Source organism: Carcharhinus amblyrhynchos, chromosome 27 (assembly GCF_965287045.1).
Source record: "Carcharhinus amblyrhynchos chromosome 27, sCarAmb.v2.hapA, whole genome shotgun sequence".
Lineage (NCBI taxonomy): Eukaryota > Metazoa > Chordata > Chondrichthyes > Carcharhiniformes > Carcharhinidae > Carcharhinus > Carcharhinus amblyrhynchos.
Window position 1 is genome coordinate 8,157,515 of NC_137350.1, and position 18,482 is coordinate 8,175,996.

Sequence of the window (18,482 nt, forward strand, 5' to 3'; positions counted from 1 at the left end):
TTTTCCTTTCATGAAACCAGGCCGACTCTGCTTGATTGTATTGTGAGCTTCTAAGTGTTCTGCAGGTGCTTCCATAATAATGGATTCTACCATTTCCCAATGACACATAACTGGCCTACAGTTTCTTGCTCCGATGCCCTCTGCTTTCTTGAAAACAGGTATTATATTTGCGGTTTTCCAATCTGCAGGGGCTTATCCAGAATCTCACAAATTTTGGAAGATTACAATCAATGCATCCACTTGTCACTTCCTCTTGGATGCAGGCTATCTGGTCCAGGGGACTTGTCAGACATTAGCTCTCCCAATAGCTTTTCTCTAGCGATCTTAAAGTTTAAAGCTTAAAAGTTTATTTATTAGTGATATTAAGAGATATTTAAATCTTCGCAGGTCACAGGAGAAGTGCCAGATGACTAGAGGATAGCTAATGTGGTATCTTCATTGATGAAGGGCAGCAGGGATAAGCCAGGTAGTTACAGGCCAGTTAGTCTAACGTCAGCGGTAGGGAAATTATTGGAAAACATTCTGAGGGAAAGGATGAATCAAAACTGGAAAGCCAGGAATTTATCAGGGATAGTTGGCATGGATTTGTTGATGTGAAATACTGTCTAAATTAATTTTTTGAAGTGGTAACTAGATACATTGATGAGGGTAGTGCAGTTGATGTGGTTCCCATGTGGAAGATCCAAAAAGTTTGAGCCCATGCAATGCATGGCAAGTTGGCAAATTGGTTTCCAGTTTGGCTGGTTAATAGGAGGCAAAAGATGAGATAGTGAGCTCCTTTCTTGTAATTGGAAGCCTGTGTGCAACAGTGAATGTAGAAGTTCTAATTAGTAATTTTGTACATGACACAAAGTTGGTGGTGTTGTTGATAGTGAGGAGGATAGTCTCAGGCTGCAGGCTGATATTGATCAGCTGGTAAATAGGGCACAGCAATGGCAATTGGAATTTATTCCTGATAACTGTGAGGTGATGCATCTTGGGAGGTCTAATAAAGGTAATTTTCAGGTTAAAATGGCGGCAAACTCCCCACCGAGGAATTGGTCTCCTGCGTGATGGGGGGGGATATACTCAATGAAAGTAGGTCCCTTGGCAGTATTGAGGAACAAAGAGACCTTTGTGTGCAAATCCATGGATCCCTGAGGATGGCAGGATAGACAGATAGGGTGGTGGAGAAGACATAAGGAATGCTTTCCCTCATTAGCTGGGGCATAGACTATAGGAGCAGGGCGGTCTTGGTACAACTTTATAAAACATTGGTTAGGCCACAGATGCAGTACTGTGTGCAGTTCTGGTCACCACATTATCAGAAGGATGTAGTTGCACTGGAGAGGATGCAGGGGAGATTCACCAGGATGTTTCCCTGGGCTGGAGCATTTCAGCGATGAGGAGAGAGTGGAGAGGCTGGGTTTGTTTTCCCTGGGGCAGAGGAGGTGGGGCGAATCTGAGAAAGGTGTACAAAATTATGAGAGGCATAGATAGGGTAAATCATAAGGATTTTTTCCCCATGGCAGAGATGTCTAAGACCACAGTGGGCCGGGAGGCTCGGGCGGAGGCTGTTTTGCTTGCTCCCCCTGGGCGCTATGACCTTCACACATCTCCAGTAGCCGCATTTCTAGCACCATCAGCTCCGTGCCGATTTCTGGAACGGAGCTGCATAATTTATGAAAATGCGCATCTCAATCTATTTTAAATAGCATTAGCGGGCCTGGGACTGAAATCTCAGGGCCCACAAGCTTCCCCTGCCAGGCAAGGTTCACATTTTTTGATCCACACTGAGTGGTTACGTTACAGGACAATCTAAGCTCTTTAAGCAGAAGGTGAAATAACAGGAAATGGGAAAAAATATATTATGAAATTAGCATCTGACATTGCCTTACAAATATTTAACAGCTCGTATATCAATTATTTTTCATTATTTTAAATGGTTAATGTCTCTAGTCATATATTACTATGGCACTAAGTACTAACCAGACTTGCATTTAGCAGTTTGGAATTTTGCCCTTCTATTTAAAACTGTGATTTTGATGTTACCTGAATTAACTCTAATGCTACACACAAAACATGTTCATGTCCAGGAAGATGATTTGGCTGAGACTGGAAAGCTAAGATGGCTTATCTGACCTGAATGCATGGATGGAAGAATCTCAGGGAGATTGGAACCCTTTTGCTCCAAGATAACTGGAATGCCAAAGAGTTTGACCCCGATGCTCAGAGATGGATCATTAAATACCTCCTCTTCCCTATTCTGTGATGTTCTTCATTGCACTCAGCATGTTTCTAAGCTGTGGTGACTGAGCCTTTTTGACTTACCTTGGCCTGCCCTGTTTTTCTCTAAGATTAAAGAATAGAGATCTATATTGGCCTGGCTATAAATGTTACAATGTTGGAATAACTTATCTGTAGGAACTTGTCAAGTCCTGTCCTTTGCTGAATATTGCATTCTAGTTTTGTGTTCTTTTGCTGTTTAATCGTGTTTTGTAACTGATTTCTTACGTCACTCTCAAGCTCCAAAACTAGCTTTCTCTCCATGTTTATGTGTCAGCCAAACATCTTATAATTAAATATAATAACAACTTAGATGAAATATGTACCTCTCGACCAACTACAACAGCTCATCCAGTGCCCAATTCAATTGCCTGTGATGTGAACTGAACGGCGTGGATCAAATGATCACAATCTGAAATGAAAAGATTCCTGACAATGGGCTACACAATGAGCAGGAATTAGCAACACCATGTTTGAATAGCAAGGAAAGTGTCACAATACTGCTTTAGGATACAAGCAATATGTGAATAAAATTTACTTAAGAACGATTGCAATGTCTACTGTAAGATTCTCTCATATATTGATTTACTTCTTAACAGAGGAGGCATTTTAAATATTGGAACTGAATTTGCAGAGGCTGGGAACTCGGTAAGGTATCATCCTCAAAACAAAACATTTTGATCCTGGAAGTTGCTGGATGATTCATACATTAATCATGGTGAGCACCATACAACTCATTGTATTTGATAACACATTCTGAGTCACAATCCAAACTGATCTATATGTTAGTCCATGTGTTGCTATCAGTACTTCTTTCACTGCTGCTCTCCTTCTAGAAAGAACTTTTGGTTCTGCTGACCATAATTCTTCTTTATTCCTTTGTGGGACATGGGTTTCGCTGGCTTGGCCAGCCTGTTTGATGCCCATCTATAATTGCCCTGGAGAGGTTGGTGGTGGTAAGCTATCTTCTTGAACCATTGCAGTCCATGCCATGTATGTACACACAGAGTGCTGTCAGGGAGGGATCTTGACCCACAGAGAGGAAACAGCCAATATATTTCCAAGTCAGGATGGTGTGTGGCATGGAGGGGAACATACAGGTGATGGTGTCCCCATGCATCTGCTGCCCTTGGTGGTTAAAGTCACCTTTGGAAGGTGTTATCAAAGGTGCCTTGGTGAGTTGCTAACTGTATCTTCTAGATTATACACATTGCTGCCACTGTGCATCAGTGTTGGAGAGAGTGGAGATTGGAGATGATGGATGGAGTGTCATTCCTACTTTGGGCTCTGGATGATGTTGAGCTGATTGTTCAAGCTGCACTCATCCAGATAAGTGGTAAACATTCCATCACTATCCTGACTTGAGCCCTTGTATATGGTGGTCAGGCTTTGGGTAGTCAGGAGGTGAGTTACTTGGTGCAAGATTCCTAGCCTCTGCCCTGCCCTTGTAATCACAGTATTTATATGGCTAGTCCAGTTCAGTTTCGGATGAATGGTAACCTCTCAGATATTGATGGGGGACGGTTTAACAATAGCAATGCCACTAAATGTCTAAGGTAGGTGGTTGTGTGGTGTGAATGGTACTTGCCAATTATCAGCTCAAGCCTGAATGCTGTCTAGGTCTGCATCACAGACAGTGACAGTATATGTGGGATCACGATTGGTGCTGAATATCATGAATCTTGGTGCTGAATAGTGGATATCAATACATTAAAGAAATGAATTATTTTAATTGGGATATACTGAACATATTGTTTCTCGTCAAATCAACTCAGCACTGTTACAATGCTCAGTACAAAAAAAGCAGTCAATTGAATGTTAGCGAACATTCCCATGTTTGACCTTATGATGGAAGGAAGGTCATTAATGAAGCAGCTGAAGATGGCTGAACCCAGGACACTATCCTGAGGAACACCTGCAGTAATGTCCTGGGACTGAGCTGGTTGACATCCAACAACCACAATCCTCTTCCTTTGTGCCAGATATGACTCCAATCAGCAGAGGATTTTCTCCAGATTCCTGTTAACTCCAGCTTTGCTAGGTTCCTTGACGCTACAGGTCAAATGCTGCTTTGATGTCACGGGAAGTCACTCTCACCTCACCTCCATATTTGGACTAAGGCTATCAATGAGGTCAGAAGTTGAGTGACCCTTGCAGAACCCAAACTGAACATTGGTGAGCTGGTTATTTCTGAGTAAGTACTGCTTTGATAGCATTTTGATTTGATTTGATTTATTATTATCACATGTATTAAAATACAATGAAAAAAATTGTTGCCTGCATGCTATACAGACAAAGCATACTGTACATAGGGAAGGAAAGGAGAGAATGTAGTGTTACATTCATAGCTAGGGTATAGAGAAAGATCAACTTAATGTGAGGTAGGTCTATTCAAAGTCTGATGGCAGCAGGGAAGGAGCTGGTTTTGAGTCAGTTGATACGTGATCTCAGGCTTTATCTAACTGCCCATAACTTTGGGTTTGAGGTTACAGATTGTGGTTGTAAACAATTCTGCTGCTGCTGGTGGCCCACAACATCTCATAGATGCTCATTTTTCAGCTGCTTGATCTATTCAAAATCTATCCCATTGAGAATGGTGGTATTAATGTAAAGACTAGACTTTGTCTCCACAAGGACTGTGCAGTGGTCACTCCCACCCATACTGTCATGGACAGATGCATCTGCAACAGGTAGATGGGTGAGAATAAGGTCCAGGAGGTTTTTCCCTCTTGATGAATCCCTCACCATCTGCCACAGTCCCAGTCTTCAGAACTTGGCCACTCAGTCAGTAGTTGTATTACTGGACCACCGCTAATGATGGACATTGAAGCCCCCACCCAGAATGCATTCTGCACTCTTGCCACCTTCAATGTTTCTTCCAAATAGTGTTCAATCTGGACAAGTACGGATTCACCAGCTGAGGACATTGCGGTACATGGTAATCAGCAGGAGGCTTCCTTACCCATATTTGACCTGATGCCACGAGACCTCATGGGGTCCAAAGTCAATGTTGAGGACTCCCAGGACAACTCCTTCTCAACTGTATACCACTGTGCTACCTGCCACCTTTTGTGGGTCTGTCCTGCTGGTGGGACAGGACATACCCAGGGATGGTGATGATGGTGTCTGGGACATGTTCTATGCGATATAATTCCATGTGTGTGATAGCTCTCCCACTGTTGGCACATCTCCCTTAGTATGAAGGGCTGTGTAGGATTGACAGGGCTGGGTTTTCTGTTGTCGATTCTGATGCCTAGGTTAAAAGCAAAATACTGGAATGCTGGAATCAGAAAAAAAAACAGAAAATGCTGGAAAATCTCAGCACGTCTGACAGAGGGTCATCCAGACTTGGCTCTATTCTCTCTACACAGATGCTGTCAGATCTGCTGAGATTTTCTAGAATTTTCTATTCCTGTTTCTGGTGCCGAGGTCGATGGGTCCTTATGACAATCATTTCATGATCACTATTACTGAGACTGGATTTGTTTTTAAAATCTAGCTTTTATTAACAGAATTTAAATGTCACCAGCGGCAGTGGTGGGATTTGAACTTGGGTCCCCAGAGCACCAGCCTCGGCCCTTGGATTACTAGTCTGGTGATATTACCACTGCTTCACCGCCTTCCCACTGCAATCTGGGAATAATGGGATCCCAAAGCTGTCCTCAAATGACCTGAGCCAAACATGTGGTCCAAACATGACTGTCCAAACTCTGATGGGTTTGCTGAGTGAACTGCTCTGCCTCTGTGCAATGGACCATTACAATGTGTGAATGCTGGCCTTAGCAATGATGCTCTTGTGGTTGAATAGATTCAGACAGGGGTGGCACGGTAGCACAGTGGTTAGCACTGCTGCTTCACAGCTCCAGTATCCTGGGTTCAATTCCCAGCTCGGGTCACTGTCTGTGTGGAGTTTGCACATTCTCATCGTGTCTGTGTGGGTTTCCTCCAGTTTCCTCCCACAGTCCAAAGATGTGCCGGTTTGGTTGATTGGCCATGCTAAGAAATTGTCCCTCAGAGTCCAGGGATACGTAGGTTAGAGGGTTTAGTGGGTATAATATGTAGGGATATGGGAGTAGGGCCTGGGTAGGATTGTGTTCGGTGCAGACTCGATGGGCCGAAGGGCCTCTTTCTGCACTGTAGGGTTCTATGACGTGAGGAATGGGCCACACAGCCAACCTGCTTCTGGTGGAATGGGGCGGGGTGGGCCCTTCAGAGGGGAGAGAGCTGGAGGGAAAACGAAATGCAAAACCACTTTCCACAATACAGGTTGACATTAATCATTATAGCTGTTAGCTGAATACTTTTGCCAAGTTCAGAGGCTTTATCTTAATTGCTGCCAAGATGACATGCATGTAAGGGCATGCATGGTTACTTTCTATAGCTGTTAAATTAAGAGTTGCTATTTCAATAATCTGCTAAACCACAGCCAAGGTTTTAGCGTGCAGCCCTTTACAATCTCAGAAACTATAACGACACAGATACTAAAATATTATTAATAATAATCCTCATATATCAGGAATTAGTGCCGCGACTCATTCTTAATTCCCTTACTTCGGAATTTTGGATGAGAAAATATAATTCGGGCGAGCGGGGGTGGGGTGGGGAGTGATATGTTTAAGAAACAACAACTTGTTTAAAAACTAAATCACATGCAGAAATCGCAACATTTGGGATGATTTAGAAGGCTGTCAGGGATGTTTTTAATCTGGATTTTGTTTATTCCATGCGCTGCTGCTGTGGCTGATTGAAAACACAAATATTGGTTTCTATTGTGGTTTCTGTGTGTGTTTGTGATTTCTGGGAATGATATGCCTGGATATTGAGCTGAGGTCAAAGACGTTCAGCGTTCCAGCGGTGATTACGGGGTGTACTCTCTGCTTTGTGCGGATTCATAACATACAATTAGACTTGAATGCAACCCAAGGTTCAACCTGGGTATCACTCGATCCCGTGTGCATAGCTCTCCTGCGATACTTCAGCGCAGAGGAAAACACAAGGCGTTAAAGACGGGGTCAAACCGAGAGGGGGGGACTAGATAGGAGTCAACTTGGGGAAAAGGGAGCAATTCCAACCGAGGCAAACAGCGGGTAAACTGCAGAACTGGAAAACGAACGTAAACACATCCACTCCCCTAATTGTTCGAAGGGCTTTATTTTGTGTGCGTCTGAGGGTGCTGGGGGAGGTGGAGGGGGCGGGGGCGGGGGGCAGAGGATGACCCATTTAAGATGAACCGGTTACGAACTGCCTGAAAGCAGGGTACCCCACAGCAGAGTGCAAGTTTCAACACCCTGTCCATCACTCTGCACACTGGTCACTGGAGAAATGCAGGCCGAGCTTGTCTGCGAGTGTGTGTGTGTGTGTGTGGAAGGGAGTGAAGACTGGGACTGGGGAAATGGAGAGGGAATTTGTTTGGGTGAGTGGAGCAGGAATGAGAAATGGGGAAATGGAGTGAGGATTGGGAATGGGAGAATTTGGGTGGGAATTGGGACGGAGGAGTGGAGTGAGAATGGGACTGGGGGAATGGAGTGATATTGGGACTGGGAAGATAGAGTGGGAATTGGGACTGGGAAGATGGAGTGAGATTGGGACTGGGGGAATGGAGTGGGAATTGGGACTCGGGAGATGGATTGGGAATTGGGACTAGGGAGATGGATTGGGAATTGGGACTGGGGAGATGGTCAGGAAATGGGATGGGGAAAACAGAGTGGGAATTGGGGGAATGAAAGAGGAATCTTATTCCAATCATGTAAAGATTATTGGGGTCAGCCAGATCCATTCTGACCAACTCTTGTTTCATATTTCGACAACACAAAATGCTCCAACATGGAGAAAGAATCTAGTCCATATAATTGTTGTCAACAGTTTGTAAGATGTTGTAATACAAGTAATGTCAATGGAAAATGCTAAGGACATGGAGCTTCCATGTCCCCTCCAGTTGCAGTACTGCGTTCCAGACAATTGTCATTTTGAGTATATCACTTTAACTATTGCTCAAATTCTCCCTGACTCTCAGAAACTGGGGGAACTGAGCAAGTGATAACTCCCTGGCCTGAAAGCCTTTAGATTGGCCAAGTGGTTAAAGCATTGGATTGATTATCAGTTAAACAGAATCCCCAACCAGTGACTGGGTACTTGCCAAGTAGAAATGTACATAATGTAAATGAAAAAAAAAACCTTTGGTTAAAGTAAAGAAAATATAAACATGAACTAGAATATGTTGTGAGCAGTTTCTAATAAAAGCAATAGTAAATCAGACCTTCAAGTCACATATTTGGTTGTGTTAGTTCTGATGGAAGGCTAACTCTGTCTTTCCACAGACACTGTGTGACCTGCTGAGTGTTTCCAATTTTTTCTGTATTTATTTCAGGTAAGGAAGGTAGATGAATACATGAGGAAAAGAGGAATGCGTGGATAGATTATTCTTCCTAGACCCTAAGAGTTGGTGGCACAATATCACAGTGGTTGGCATTGCTGTTTCACAGCGACCCAAGTTCAATTCCCACCTTGGGTCACTGTCTGTGTGGAGTTTGCATGTTCTCCCTGATGTCTGCATGGGTTTCCTTTGGGTGCTCCATTTTCCTCCAACTGTCCAAAAGAAGTTCAGATTAGGCACATTGGCCATGTCCTGTTCCAGACATTGACTGCACTTTAGAAAATGTGTGAAGGGTGGCATGATGGCACAATGGTTAGCATTGCTGCCTCACAACACAGGGTTCAATTCTGGTCTTGGATGACTATCTGTGTGGAGTTTGCACATTCTCCCCATGTCTGCAGGGGTTTCTTCCAGGTGTTCCAGTTTTTTCCCCTTAGTTCAAAAAATGTGCAGGTTAGGTGGATTGACCAAGGTAAATGCACAGGGTTATGGGAAGGCCTGAGTGAGCTGCTTTTTCTGAGAGACAGTGTAGACTTGATGGGCCAAATGGAATTCTATGGTGTTAGAGAGGATGCAGAAAAGATTGGTGAGATCAGTTCCAGGGATAAATTACTATATAGGTTGGAGAAGCTGGGATTGTTCTCCTTGGAAAGAGAAGGTTGGGATGAGATTGATAAAGGTATTCAAAGTTATGAGGGGTCTGGATTGAGTATATAGGTAGAAACTGTTCCTATTGGTGGAAGGTGCGAGAATCAGAGGACACAGATTTAAAGCGATTGGCAGAAGAAGCAACAGGGAAATTTGGGTAAGAGTCTGGGTTGCAGTGTCTGGAAGTGTGGTGGAAGAAGATTCAATCAGAGCTTTCATGGGGGATAGTAAAAGTGCCTAGAATCCCTACAGCACAGAAGGAAGCCTTTTGGTCCATCAAGCAACAATCCCACCTAGACCAAATCCCCACAACCCCACATATTTCTGCTGCTAATCCCTCTAAATTACACATCCCGAGGCACTAAGGGGCAATTTAGCATGGCCAATGCACCTAACCTGCACATCTTTGGACTGTGGGAGGAAACCGGAGCACTGGGAGGAAACCCACGCAGACACAGGGAGAACGTGTGAACTCCACACAGACAGTGACCCAAGCTGGGAATTGAACCCGGGTCCCTGGTACTGTGAGGCAGCAGTGCTTGCCACCATCCTGACTGAAGAGAAAGTGTTTGCAATACTAACTGCAGAGAGTGTGATTAGCTGATTTTTTTCTGGCAGAGAACAGGAATGGACACAATGGGCCGAATAGCCTCCTGTGCTGTAGCGGGGCGATACAGCTATGAAATTAGTATTTAGCCTATTAGTCCAAAAATGGGCAGCATGGTAGCACAGTGGTTAGCACTGTTGCTTCACAGGTCCAGGACCTGGCCTCTTTCTGCACTGTAAGGGTTTCTATGGTCTTTCTATGAGTTAGACTCGGGATTTTCAATGATTCAGAATCAATGGACTAGAAGAAAAGTTTAATGGTGTTGATTTGTAATTGTTTTCATTGACTGGGTGCCAGCAGCATTGGGAGGTAAAGGATTCTCATCAGACTCCCTGATGCTTAGACTCCAGGTTCCATCTCTGTCCGGGTTGTGTGTCTGAGCGTTTGAGGCTGAGTGTGAGTCTGTAAAGCAGCTGAAGGAAATCACAGACTGAAAGTCGGTGATTAAATCCTGCTTTCCAACCGACACCACAACCCACAGTTTATTTTGACTGCGAAATTTCGCCCAAGATTAAAGGAGGTCGTTGCGTGCCGGGGCTCACATCCGAACGCCCTTTTCCTCTGGGAACCGAAAGGTTTTTTTTTGCTTGATCTAAAAATACTCCAGTAATTAGAGAGATTCCCAGAAGTCGGGCCAAGGATGAGTGGACAAGAGAGAGAGAGAGAGAGACACACACACAGTCACAATGGAGCAGATACCGAGTTGATTCTGTCACTCTGTCCTGTCCCCTAGCAGTCCTGCTGGGGCTGATAGTGTTATGTGCGGCTACCTGTGCTTTCCAGTGCCGTGCGCGCCTTCCCACTAAACACAACCCATAAAACAAGATGACTAAACAACAGCGAATTAAACAAACAGATAGTTGAAGATTCTGAAACGGCAATTTCTCTGGCCGGACCTGTATCTATCTGCCTTTAACAGGGCAAAACTTGCAGAAATCAGCACCTAAATCTCAGAGTCACAGATAGTCAAGTGTGAAATCAGCCCCCAAACCGCCCCCCCCCCCCCGCTCTCCGTCCCAGCCACCCCCATCCATCAGTATTCCCAAATGTTAGAGGAGTGAGGCAGTGAATTGTCCCCCTCTCCCTGAACAGAAGTTTTCTACTCAAAAAGCCTGCCCTCCTGGAGTCTCAGTAAGCTGCCGAGCGCTTTCCACACAGCCCCCTGCTCTCTGAAGCTCCGCTATCTGCTACTCACTGAAGTGAAATCGCCTGCATCCATTCCGCCTGCAAACATTTACTGATGAAGTTTAATAGATAACGCATTATATAATGGCCCAATCTGTTGGCTTTTATTAATTATTAATAGTGTAAATCAATAGTAAATTGGATAGGGAGAGAATTACTTTCTTTGCAGTACAGTATGTGTGAGAGAATCTGTGAGTAAATGTGTGAGAGAATGTGTGTGTGAGAAAGAAAGAATGTTTCTATGTATGAGAGAGACAATGTTTGTGTGTGAGAGGGAATGTGTGTGCGAGACAATGTGTGTGCAAGAGAGAGAATGTGTGTGAGAATGTATGTGTGTGAGAGAGAGAATGTTGCGTGAGACAGAGAATGTGTGTGTGTATGAGGGAGAATGTATGTGCATGTGAGAGAAAATGTATGTGTGTGAGAGAGAATGTGTGTGTGAGAGAATGTATATGTGAGAGAGAATATATGTGCAAGAGAGAGAATGTATGTGTGTGAGAATGTATGTGTGTAAGAGAGAGAATGTATGTGTCTGAGAGTGTATATGCGTGTGAAAGAGAATGTAGGTAAGAGAGAATGTATATATGTGTGAGAGAACGTATGTGTCTGAGAGAGAATGTGTGTGTCTGAGAGAGAGAATATTTGTGCGTGTGAGAGAATGTAAATTGGGGCTGTTTTCCTTAGAAAGACGGAGATTGCGGGGGGGATCTAAGAGAGGTGTATAAGATTATGAAGGGTATAGATAGAGTAAACAGTGGCAGGCTTTTTCCTAGATTGGAGACAAATATCACGAGGGGCCATGGGCTTAGAGTGAGGGGGGCGAGGTATAATTTGGATGCTAGAGGGAGGTTTTTCACACTGAGGGTCATGGGGGTGTAGAATGCACTGCCAAGTAAGGTGGTGGAGGCAGGCACGCTGGACTTGTTTAAGGTGTACTTAGATAGACACATGAGCGAAATAGGGATGGAGGGATATAGGAGACTGTTTTAAATAAGGATCAGAGCCTCGGGACGTCCCTGGAAATCAACTGTTACATGTGTTGATGTTTTTCTCTTTTACTCTACAGGTGTGTCGGTCCACCTTGTTGTCTAACGAGGGGCATACACGCGGTGGGTCGTGCGTGGGCTGCTCTTGGATGTTTGGAGAGTAGCCTAGTACTTCGCGTCGTTTGTGTACGTTTAAACTGGACCAGCAGATGGGCACCACAACAGCTCAGTGACTATCACTGTTTGCTGTGCAGATACATGGATTTGGGCCAGTATCTGTGGGAGTTTGTGCATTCTCCCCATGGTTGCGTGGGTTTCCTCCGGTTTCCTCCCACACCCCAATGTGCTCTTAGGCTGATTGGTGTAACAAATTGTCCCCAAATTATTCTCCCCTCAATCTGGCTCCCAATATGGGTGCCATACGCATAAACATGGGTCAAGGGTGGAAGTGGAAATGCACAATGTTAAAATGGCGGTGTGGGCTTATTGGGCCGAAGGGCCTGTTTCCCGTGCTTTGTTGTTCTTTGTTCTATGTATGTGCGTGAGAGAGAATGTATGTGCGTGAGAGAGAATGTATGTGCGTGAGAGAGAATGTGTTTGAAAATATGCGTGTGAAAGAGTACTTGTGAGTATATGTGTGTGGTTATATATGTGTGAAAGAGAATGTGTATGAGTATGTTTGTGTGTGAGAGTATGTATGTATGTGCGTATGAGTATGTGCGTGTGAGTGTATGTGTGAGTATGTGTGTATGTGTCAGTTTGTGTGTGAGAGAAGTATGTATGTGTGAGTATATGTGTGTGCGAGTGGGTATGTGTGTGAGTATGCCTTCCTGAGAATATGTTTGAGTGTGAGTCTGAGTATATGCATGTGAGAGATATGTGTGTGAGCATCAGTGAGAGGGCGTGAGAGAAAGTCTGTAGTGGGGAGGGGGTGGTTAGTGAGAAGGGATGGGTTGTGAAATTAAGCGTTGACTCAGATTGTAGACACATACACAACTCTCAAGGTCTCTGGGTGAAAATTTTGTACACATTGTATCTCGAATGTATAATTTTGTCCGCACATTTTGTTTCCCGGATACATTACTGTACTTGATTACAGATCCTGGCACTCTACCGAGTGACACACAGGCATTCATAAAACCGCTTAATCCGTTAACACCCAAAATCCGAAAAGGAAAATCACACACATTGTAAAACCACTGGGAGTAGAGGCAGGATGGCAGCGGACATTACTATCCTCTGGAGAGATGCAAGGGCGGTAGCTTCCACCCCAGGGACGGAGAGACGCGGGACAAGGCTGGAGATAAAGGGACACCTCAATGTGAAGCATTCGGTCCAGGCGGGAGAGGCTACAGAGAGCGGCTGCTTCCTACACCGCAGCGAGGAATTGATAAGGCGAACCTTACTCATAGGCAGAAACTCCGGCAACACGGAGCCGGCCAGACTGCCAGGGGGAACACGACACCGGTTTCAGCTGGACACTCAGGTGCAAAAACCCGCAGTTGTTCATTTGTCCCTAGGCCAGAACTCTCCATTCACCTGACGAAGGGGCAAACCCCGAAAGCTGGTGGGTTTAAGATCAAATAAATTGGTTGGGCTTTAACCTGGTGTTGTGAGACTTCTTACTATGGAGGGTGGGATCCAGGGCTACCCGGCAGGATCTTCAGCAGGAAGAACACACCTGAGCGGAATGATGTGAAAGACGCTCACGGTTTGTGACCTCCCGCACTTCACTCGGTGCCGTCAATGTCTCCCACAGAGAGGCGCCTTTCCCCAGACAGTAAACTGTCCCATGAACTGGTCCGGGAGTTACTTGCAGCGAGCTACACTCATGTCCCGTTCAACATGTTACATTCGGATTGATTTCACATAGCGCTCCATTCTGTGGTCATGCCGAAATAACCTCCAATCTAGTGTTGCATTCTACAATACAATGTATTTTTGTATGGCTCACTAATACCATTATGGTATAAAATCTAACCATGTGAGAAAATAACTCTGGCATCCAGCTGTGTACTGTGGACTCCAAAATAACACGATATTGTGTCCGAATGTTCTCTCATTTTACCTGTAATATTACCTGACATTCTGAAATCCGCTGTAATCTAAAATATTTTTTGATCTCCTTAAATACACCAATGTATATCCAATAATTCCTGACACACACAGACATACAGGCAGAGATACTCAGGTATAGACACATACAGGCACACAGATATAGACACACGTGCACGTAGATTATCAGAGTGCATTATATACTTTGCTGTGACACCTGATATTCAGTGTCGCACAATATAACGCAATATTCGTTAATATCTTGCGATAGTATTAATCCATCCCCTGTAATTCACCAAGATCCCGCAGTGCATCATTATATCATGTAACACACAATGTAACATTATCCCATATCCTGGAATATATTAGTATCCTATAATGCAAATTATTAGATACCATTACAGAGTGTTACATGATATTTACTCTGCAGTCAGGGAAATGTACTGCATCGGATTAGTTTCCAACCGCCATGTGAAAAGAAGCCGGAAAGTTGCCTATTACTATCACAAACTGCTTACTGATGTCTGAACTCTGTTGAACTTAATCCACTGGCTCCTTCCGCCTCCCTCCGCCACTCCCAGCCTCCATCTCTCAAACTCCGCCGTCTCCGTCACACACTTCTTTGCCTGGCGGGTTTGCTGAGCGAGCTCGCAACACTTGGCAGCGAGTATCCCTTCTTAGTCCGCTCGTTTGAGGGATTTTGTGAATTTAATTAGACCCATTAGGAATTGTCCACCATGTGTGGAGGAGCAGCGGGGAGAGGGCAGAGAGTGAGGTCGGCGAGGGAGGAACGAACATATCTAAATCTGGAAATTAAAGTGTTCCGTTCTTAGATTGAGAAAGAAAAGAAAATATACATAGAGACAAACAAGTACACACACTGATGCAGACAAACCCACACACAGAGATAGATACATAGATACACACAGATAGATAGACAAACAGATAGATAGATACAAATATACACAAACATATCCACAGAAACAGACACGCAAAAACACATGCACACGCATAAACTTAACTAGATACACACAGAATTATAGACACACAAGGGTATTCACGCACATAAACACACAGATACACATAGATATGAACACAGATATGGAGGGAACAGGAAGAGAGACAGATACACGCAGATGTATACACAGAGACACACGTATACACAGATATAATAAGCGCAGTCGCTTTTGCCGGCAGAACACACGCACAGATATGGACACAGATATACAGGTAGTGATACTCAGGTATAGACACATACAGACACACATATAGGCGCACATGCACATATAGACACATACAGACACACAGATATAAATACACATGCACACATAGGCACATACAGACACCCAGATATAGACACACGTGCACATAGACACATACAGACACATATAGATACATATGCACACAGACACATACAGACACACAGATATAGATACACATGCACACATAGACACATACCGATACACAGATGTAGACACGCATAGGTATACATAGGTTCGCACATTCCTGGAACAATCTCCCTGGCGAATCTCCCACACATTGCCACTCATGTGAAAATGAGCAAGGCTGCATCTTTCTGGAACTGAAGTCGATTATCCGCCTGATTGAGTCTCTGTCCCAGTAACGTGATCATTAATGATAGTGTTTAAAGTTTGGATAGCGGACCAGTTCCAGCTAATGTCCCGCCCCAGCGCCCAGCTTCCTAATGCCAACTGTTAGGTTTCATTGGTCACAGGTGTTAATAGGGCGCGTTTTCTTTCCCGATTCCCCCCCTTTCACTTACCCCGCTTGATGAGGCTCCCTCTGCCCTCCAAGCTGCAGTTCCAGCGCTCCGCCCGGAACTGGTAACGGCACTCGAGGGCGCTCAGGCGGATCGCGTCGCGCAGACCCTCGGCCACGCCGGGCTCCCTCCGGCACAGCCGCTTCTGGCGGCGGAACAGCTTCAAACTGTCGCACTGCTTGAGGTGCACCTTCCCGGGGCCGGAATCCTCCAGGGGGGGAGTGGAGAACACCAGAGGCTCCTTCCCAGTTAATCTGCTTAAAGAGGATGGGGGAGAGAAAACAGGGAAAGAAATTAAACTGGGGAGGAAATACAAGGGGAAAACACACCTGCCAAACACTACACCACTGAGCTGTGAGTTAACGGACAGGGTGAGTAACCTGTAGGCACAAATTTACAATATATCCAGCACAAATCCACAAAATATCCATAACATATACAAATCCATTTGTGATTTCATTACCTGCTACATTTTATAATGTGAATTTATTTCTAATCTAATAATTCCCTGCTTATTAATGCCTGGTAATATTGGTGCACAGATTTAAACATTATTTCCTCCTCACTCAGAACCACATCTCTACCACTGAATATTGTCAGGGACCCACCCGAAGTAAGGCGAGCCGGGAGTGAAGATGCTCGCTGCGGTGAGCAGGCTGATCAGAAAGCCGGTGCTCGGATGCCGGCACCGCATTTTGTCCGCTCTCTGGCGCTCCTCATCTCGTTTGGCGATGCCTGTGAGTGTGTGAGCCCGGCCGGGGCCGCCCCGCTGCACTAAAGCTCAGCTCCGACATGGCACAGCCCAGCCACCGTCCACAGGCCTGCTCCTATTGGGCTGTCCACTGCCCACCCAGGCTTCCCATTGGCTGGATCGTGTGTGGGGGGGGAATAGAGGCGGGGTTTGGAGTTCAGGTGCGTGTCATTCTGGAATACCTGGGCTCATCCGGATGGGGCAATGGCAACATAAGCAGCCCCACTCACCTTAATATTGCTCGGCCTTCGCTTCCCAAAGATCCTGGGACTGCCTCCCCCCTCCCCAATGCTGAGGGTACTGTATGCCCGGAAAGGGGCTGGGGGTCACTATGTGGATGGAACATCAAAACCCATATCCCCAGTTTGTTCCTCTTTGATTCACTTTAATTTAGAGTGGGAGAGTTTACCGGGTGTTGTCAAGCGGTCGAATGTGTCTCTGTTGTTTGTGCAGTCTGGATGACAGATTTGTCATGATGTGGAGATGCCGGCGTTGGACTGGGGTAAACACAGTAAGAAGTCTCACTTGGCTAAAGTCCACCCAATTTATTTGATAGTTTTTGTCCCCTGAATAATCGTTGCACCCCCAAAACTCACCCAGTGAGCGAGAGATTGAGAAGGCATTTAAAACTAGCATTGTCATTGGAAATGAAAACATTGCGGATTGCTCCCAGTATTCTCAATATCCAGCGATTGGAGACCCCGTTGTTGCAGCAACCGGTATGAACGGTGTTGCGTTGCTGCATTTATACTGTAACTCCCAGTCTCCAGTCTAGTATGGGGTCTCCACCGGTAATAATTCAATTCACCTGTCCAGGACTGAGCCCAATCGACCTCTGTAAGGACACACAAGTACACCCTCTCCCCTTCTGTTAGAAATGTTTAAACACTTCAAGTCTGCTTTTTCAAAAGATCTTGCCCGTCTCAAAGCGCTTCGCATTTATTTTTGCAGTGCAGTTACAATTGGGCTGTAAGCAATGTCCACTAACAGCAATGGATTTAATGGAACAGATGACAGGTTTTAACGACCCCAACATTCCTGTCACTTGCCACCTTAACCCAGCATCTTGTTCACGTGTCTGTCCTTGGTCTGCTGCATATCTCCAGTGAAACCCAACGCAAGCTGGAGAAGCAGCATCTTATCTTCTGCTTCGGTATGTTGCAGCCCTCAGGACTGAGTTCTTTACACTGTGACCTTTCTCCTTCAGCTTAACCGCTTTTTAAAATATCCCCCATACTTTTTTTGTCTCCGTGAAACCCACCCCATCTGTCTCTGCTTCGTAAGATTGCTACATTTTTGTTGCAATCTCTCCCAGTTACAGTTTAACATCCATCACATTCTCCCTCTCTTTAGTTCGGAAGAATGAAACGGACCCCACACCATCCCTACAGTATACAAGGAGACCATTCGGCCCATCGAGTATGCACTGGCTCTCTGAAAGAGCACCTAATCCAGGCTCACCCCGCCGCCCTATCCCTATAACGCCATGTATTTATCGGGGACAATCCATTTAACCTACACATCTTTGGACACTAAGGGACAATGTAGCATGGCTAATCCACCTAACCTACACATCTTTAGACTCTAAAGGATAATTTAGCATGGCCGATCCATCTAACCTACACATCTTTGGACACTAAGGGACAATGTAGCATGGCTAATCCACCTAACCTACACACTTTTAGACTCTAAAGGACAATTTAGCATGGCCGATCCATCTAACCTACATATCATTTGGATATTAAGGGGCAATTTACCATGGCCAATCCGTCTAACTGGCCCATCTTTTGGACATTAAGAGGCAATTTAGCATGACCAATACATCTAACCTA

General features: G+C 45.0%; 1 protein-coding gene across 1 annotated transcript in view; it reads right to left on the minus strand.

The window, feature by feature from the left end:
- The window catches only part of wnt9b (wingless-type MMTV integration site family, member 9B), a 43,804-nt gene extending 27,180 nt beyond the window's left edge, over positions 1-16,624 (minus strand). The window contains exons 1-2 of the mRNA XM_080213528.1: positions 16,508-16,624; positions 15,903-16,153 (exon numbers count right to left, since the gene is read on the minus strand). Coding sequence (XP_080069654.1) covers positions 15,903-16,153; positions 16,508-16,593 — 337 coding nt within the window. The 5' untranslated portion in view covers positions 16,594-16,624. The remainder of the gene's footprint in view (positions 1-15,902; positions 16,154-16,507) is intronic.
- Between the last annotated feature and the right edge of the window lie 1,858 nt (positions 16,625-18,482).